At 61.2% G+C, this 5,321-nt stretch overlaps 1 protein-coding gene across 1 annotated transcript in view; it reads left to right on the top strand.

Moving 5' to 3' along the window:
- Positions 1 to 330: 330 nt before the first annotated feature.
- CAPN12 (calpain 12) overlaps positions 331 to 5,321 on the top strand; it is an 11,346-nt gene continuing 6,355 nt past the window's right edge. The window contains exons 1-10 of the mRNA XM_029924099.1: positions 331 to 567; positions 1,082 to 1,151; positions 1,306 to 1,424; positions 1,592 to 1,725; positions 2,484 to 2,652; positions 3,710 to 3,784; positions 3,854 to 3,939; positions 4,010 to 4,084; positions 4,730 to 4,893; positions 4,981 to 5,321. Coding sequence (XP_029779959.1) covers positions 331 to 567; positions 1,082 to 1,151; positions 1,306 to 1,424; positions 1,592 to 1,725; positions 2,484 to 2,652; positions 3,710 to 3,784; positions 3,854 to 3,939; positions 4,010 to 4,084; positions 4,730 to 4,893; positions 4,981 to 5,321 — 1,470 coding nt within the window. The remainder of the gene's footprint in view (positions 568 to 1,081; positions 1,152 to 1,305; positions 1,425 to 1,591; positions 1,726 to 2,483; positions 2,653 to 3,709; positions 3,785 to 3,853; positions 3,940 to 4,009; positions 4,085 to 4,729; positions 4,894 to 4,980) is intronic.

Raw genomic sequence — 5,321 nt, 5'->3', positions numbered from 1 at the left:
AGGGAGAGGCAGCGACACTATGGCAGAAACACACCCCCACACTGACCTCCTTCCAGGATTCTCGGTCCCCCCCCCCCCCCCCCGCCCCGCCTCCCCTCCCGGTGGTGGCCAAGCCCATTAAGCTGCTAACTCGGCCACAACTGAAGGCCCCACGCCCTGGGGAGAGGCGTCCTGGCTGCCTAGCACCCCAAACCATCAATTAGCATTAACAAGGGAAGGCTCCTCACTGCCTAAAGACCCCCATCGGAACTCTGATGGAGGGGAGGCCCCTCCCCCATGACTCAGGAGGTTAAAGGGCCTGGGGCCAGCCTGGGAGCCCAGAGTGTCCGGATGGAGTGTGGCAGCAGGAGGGTCACCATCCAGCTGGTGGACGAGGAGGCAGGGCCTGGAACCAGGGGCCCGAAGCCCTTCCAGGGCCAGAGATACGAGGCAATCCGAGCAGCCTGCCTGGATGAGGGCATCCTGTTCCGCGATCCCTACTTCCCTGCTGGCCCTGATGCCCTTGGCTATGACGAGCTGGGGCCGGACTCAGAGAAGGCCAAAGGAGTGGAGTGGATGAGGCCCCATGTAATGTGTGGCGGGGGGCTGTGGGGGCTGGGACCCCAAATCTGAGGGAGGAGGGGGCTGTGGGGCTGGGACCCCAAATCTGAGGGAGGAGGGGGCTGTGGAGGGGACTGCGCCCCTGGGTCTGAGGGAGGAGGGGGCTGTGGGGCTGGGCCCCTGGGTCTGAGGAAGGAGGGGGCTGTGGAGGGGACTGGGCCCCTGGGTCTGAGGGAGGAGGGGGCTGTGGGGCTGGGACCCCAAATCTGAGGGAGGAGGGGGCTGTGGAGGGGACTGGGCCCCTGGGTCTGAGGGAGGAGGGGCTGTGGAGGAGACTGGGCCCGGATATGAGGAGGACGGCTGGGTGTTCTGGCTCCTGGGCCAGGGAAGCCGAATGCCTGTCCACAGGCTTTACAAGCCTCTCCCGGCGGGAGGCGCTCCTTACTCCGGAGCGGTGGGGGCCGGAGGGGACCAGGCGTCCACCTCCCAGTTGCCCCTCCCCTCCCTTTCCTGGCTGAGGCCTGGAATGCATCACCCCCAGGAGTTTTGCGCTGAGCCCCAGTTCATCTGTGAGGATATGAGCCGAACAGACGTGTGTCAGGGGCGCCTAGGTAAGACCCCCGAGCCCCTCCGGAGCTCCCAGATCTGGCAAGTTGTGGCCTGGACCGCGCCAGCTCGGCCCCTGGGTCTCCTCCTCAGCCTCCCCTCTCCCCATGCCTCAGTCTCCCTCGTTCCTGCCCACCCAGTCCTCCCCTCTCCTCCCAGGTAACTGCTGGTTTCTTGCGGCCGCTGCCTCGCTCACTCTCTATCCCCGACTCCTGCGCCGGGTGGTCCCTCCTGGACAGGGTTTCCAAGAGGGCTACGCAGGGGTCTTCCACTTCCAGGTAAAGCTCAGGTCAGCTGCATGCCTCAGTCTCCCCCGCGGTGACATGGATTTCGCAGTTGATGCTGTCCCCTTGGGACCGTGATTCATGGACTGGTGCAGCGGGGCTTGGGGTCAGAGGACGGGACCAGGCCCTGGGGAACCTGGGCCCTGCCCTCCCCCCACCAGCTCTGGCAGTTCGGCCGCTGGGTGGACGTCGTGGTGGACGACAGGCTGCCCGTGCGGGACAGGAAGCTGATGTTCGTGCGCTCAGATCAGCGGAATGAGTTCTGGGCCCCGCTTCTGGAAAAGGCCTATGCCAAGTAAGGACCCCGCACACCTCCCCGCTGCACCCCAAGTCCCGGCCCGCAGGCCCCGAGCCCCGAGGGGTCCCCAGAGACCCCCAGCTGCTGGGATCCTCTATACACCCCGCCAAGGCTCCCACACCAAGTCCCAGCTCCCAGGCCCCTGATGTCACGCCGTCCCCTGAGGGCCTCCAAATCACCAGGTCTCTCTCTAGCAACATTTCACACGGAACATTCTTAGAGACCCACCAACACTTGCAATTCCTAAGGAGCTTTAATTCACCTCTCCGGCCCCAGAGCCACCAAATCTGATTTACCCCCTTGGGGTCCCTGAGAATTCAGAAAAAAAAAATCTCTCCTACTATACTGAGAAATCCAAAGCACCTTCCAAATATTGAGTATAATCCTTGGGACCCTCAGTCTTTGCTTTTCTCCACCCTGTGGCTCAGAAATCCCCCACAAGCCCCACGGAGATCACCCCCAAAGCAGACATCTCTGGGAGATTCAGAGGTCCGGACACGGTTCCCAGGAAGCCCAGGATTCTTGCAGAGCTCTCTCTGTGACCCCCCTGCATCACACTGGCCTCATGGCCCAGGGACCCCAGACCCCACCTCCAAGGGTTTCCAGACTGGGCCACACAGTCCCCCACCCACCTCAGGAGTCCAAATGTCAGGGATGGCCCCTGGGACAGGGATCCCCCCAGATTCCAGGGGTGGTGGGGTGCATGAGAGGTCATACATGCCTCAGACATTTCCACCCCCGACCTGCTCCCGCAGGCTCCACGGCTCCTATGAGGTGATGCGAGGTGGCCACATGAATGAGGCTTTCGTGGACTTCACAGGTGGCGTGGGCGAGGTGCTCTACCTGAGACAAAACATCCCAGGCCTCTTCTCTGCCCTGCGCCATGCCCTGGCAAAGGAGTCCCTCGTGGGCGCCACTGCCCTGGTGAGAGAGTCAGACTCCCATGGAGACCCCCACCGGGGCCAGAGCACAGTCAGGGGTGTGGAGTGCAGGGCATCCTGTGCCCTCCTCTCTGTGTTCACAGTTGGCTGGTCTTTCTCACCAATCAAGCTCCAGCAAGTCAAAAGGAAATGTATTTGCTCTCATAACTATAGACAGGCTTCAGGCATGGCTCGATCCAGGTGTTCACCCAGTGGATGTGGAGAATGTGTTTTTCTCTTCCTGGTTCTGGGTTAGCTTCACTCTTGGGCAGGCATTCTTCTCATGGTGCAGAAGGGCTTCCCCAGCCGCAGGTCCCTCCTACCACCCCGTTGTTTTTTTTTTTTAAGTTTTTTTTTAAGGTTTATTTATTTTTGAGAGACAGAACACCAGTGGGGGAGATGCAGAGAGAGAGGGAGACACAGAATCTGAAGCAGGCTCCAGGTTCTGAGCTGTCAGCATAGAGCCCGACACGGGGCTTGAACCCACAAACCGTGAGATCATGCATGACCTGAGCCGAACTCGGACGCTTAACTGACTGAACCACCCAGACGCCCCCTGTTTTTGTTGTTGTTGTTGTTTTAAGGCAAAGCCTCTTTCTCGGAATTTCAGCAAAATTCTTGCTTTTCATGGGCTCAGCTTGAGCTATATGTGCATCTGTGACCCCATCACATACTCAGGCATTCGCTGAATTGGTCTAACTCCTTCACTCATTCATTTGCATAATCCTGTGCTCAGTTCCTGACTCCGGGTCCTTTGTGTTTCTCTGCTCTTTCAGTCTCTGGTCTGCATCTTTCTTTGTCTCTGTGTCTCTGTCCTCTCCGAGTATTTTTGTTTTGTCTCCATCTTCCTCTCTCTCTCATTCCCCTCTTGCCTTCACTCACCCATCCTCCACCATCACGGAGCCCTGTGCCATTCAGCTGGGCACTCTGGCGGACTCCTGCTTTGGTGGTAGGAGACGGGGGGGGGGGGGGGGGGGGGGGGGGGGGGGGGGGGCAGAGAGGAGCAGCCACTCTCTTGTCCCCCACCGTGGCCTCACCATCCCCTGTCCTCTGCCGCCCAGAGTGATCGGGGCGAGTACCGCACAGAAGACGGGCTGGTGAAGGGACATGCATACTCAGTCACGGGCACATACAAGGTGAGTACCCCCATGAACGGGCTACAGGGGTGTCTTGGCGCCACCCCCCGCTGATGACGCCGTCCTCAGGTGTCCCTGGGCTTCACCAAGGTGCGGCTGCTGCGGCTGCGGAACCCGTGGGGCCGCGTGGAGTGGACCGGGGCCTGGAGCGACAGGTAGGACGGATCTGGGGCGGGTGGGGGGCTCGGACCCACTGGCCCACCCCTCACTCCCCTGTCTCCCTAGCTGCCCGCGCTGGGACACGCTCCCCACAGAGTGGCGAGATGCCCTGCTGGTGAGAAAGGAGGATGGCGAGTTCTGGTGAGTAGCCCGGACCAGCCCTGCCTCCGGCCCAGCGCCAGGCCCAGTGCCAGGCCAACGGGGCCCCGGGAGGGGCGAGGCCTGCTAGAAGGGACATGCGACAGGTTCATGGGGATGAGTCTCAACAGCTAGAAACTGTCCATGTGGTGGTAACTTTGGGGTTGGGTCTATTTGGGGGAGTGGAGGAAGAATTAGCAGTAATATTAGGGGAGCTGGGAGGAACAGTCACCTTCAGAGGGCTGCAGAGGGATGGGTAATATTTAGGGCATTTGTAGGCTTGATGGTATCCGGGCCATTTTAAGGGGCTGAAGGAAACTAGTTGCTGGTTGAGAGCCCGAGGGTCTTGGTATTTGGGGGCTAAAGGCGACTCGGCAATATTGGGAGGGATGTATGGATCTTGGCTGTTGGTGGGGCATTTCTGGGGACTTGGCAAAATCTGGGGGAGTTGGAGGGCTCAGTGATTTGGGGGTCCTTTCTGGAGACAGTACTATCTGGTAGACTGATGGGTACTTGGCAACGTTTCGGGAATTGGGGAGGATTGTGATTGGTAGGGGGGGATCCTACTGGGGTCTTGAGATCTCTGGTGGACTGGGGACCTGGGGGGGGTGGCAGCTGGGGGGACCTGAGCACCCCGGCCACCTGCAGGATGGAGCTGAAGGACTTCCTCCTCCACTTCAACACCGTCCAGATCTGTTCCCTGAGCCCCGAGGTGCTGGGCCCCAGCCCGGCTGGAGGTGGCTGGCACATCCACACGTTCCAAGGCCGCTGGGTGCGCGGCTTCAACTCTGGTGGGAGCCAGCCTGGCAACGGTGAGGCCTGGAGGGTGCCCCAAGAAGCGAGCACGGCGGGGAGGGGCTGTGGCAGGGCGGTGACCCCATTTCTATCCTTTCTGCTAGAGACCTTCTGGACCAACCCGCAGTTCCGACTGACGCTGCTGGAACCCGATGAAGAAGAGGACGATGATGAGGAGGGGCCCTGGGGGGGCTGGGGGGCAGTCGGAGCGTGGGGCCCTGCGAGAGGGGGCCGCAGCCCCAAGTGCACCGTCCTCCTGTCCCTCATCCAGCGCAACCGCAGGCGCCTGAGGGCCCAGGGCCTCACTTACCTCACCGTGGGGTTCCACGTGTTCCAGGTGGGACCCCCAAGGCTTAGCGGAAGCAGCAGGGAACAGGGAGGCGTGGAGGGGCTGGGAAGGCCAAGGCTGGAGGGCGGGGGTGGGGGTCAGAGCACAGAGCGGAGG

The sequence above is a fragment of the Suricata suricatta genome, chromosome 16, assembly GCF_006229205.1.
Source record: "Suricata suricatta isolate VVHF042 chromosome 16, meerkat_22Aug2017_6uvM2_HiC, whole genome shotgun sequence".
Taxonomy (NCBI): Eukaryota; Metazoa; Chordata; class Mammalia; order Carnivora; family Herpestidae; genus Suricata; species Suricata suricatta.
This window is presented reverse-complemented; position numbering and strand designations above follow the sequence as displayed.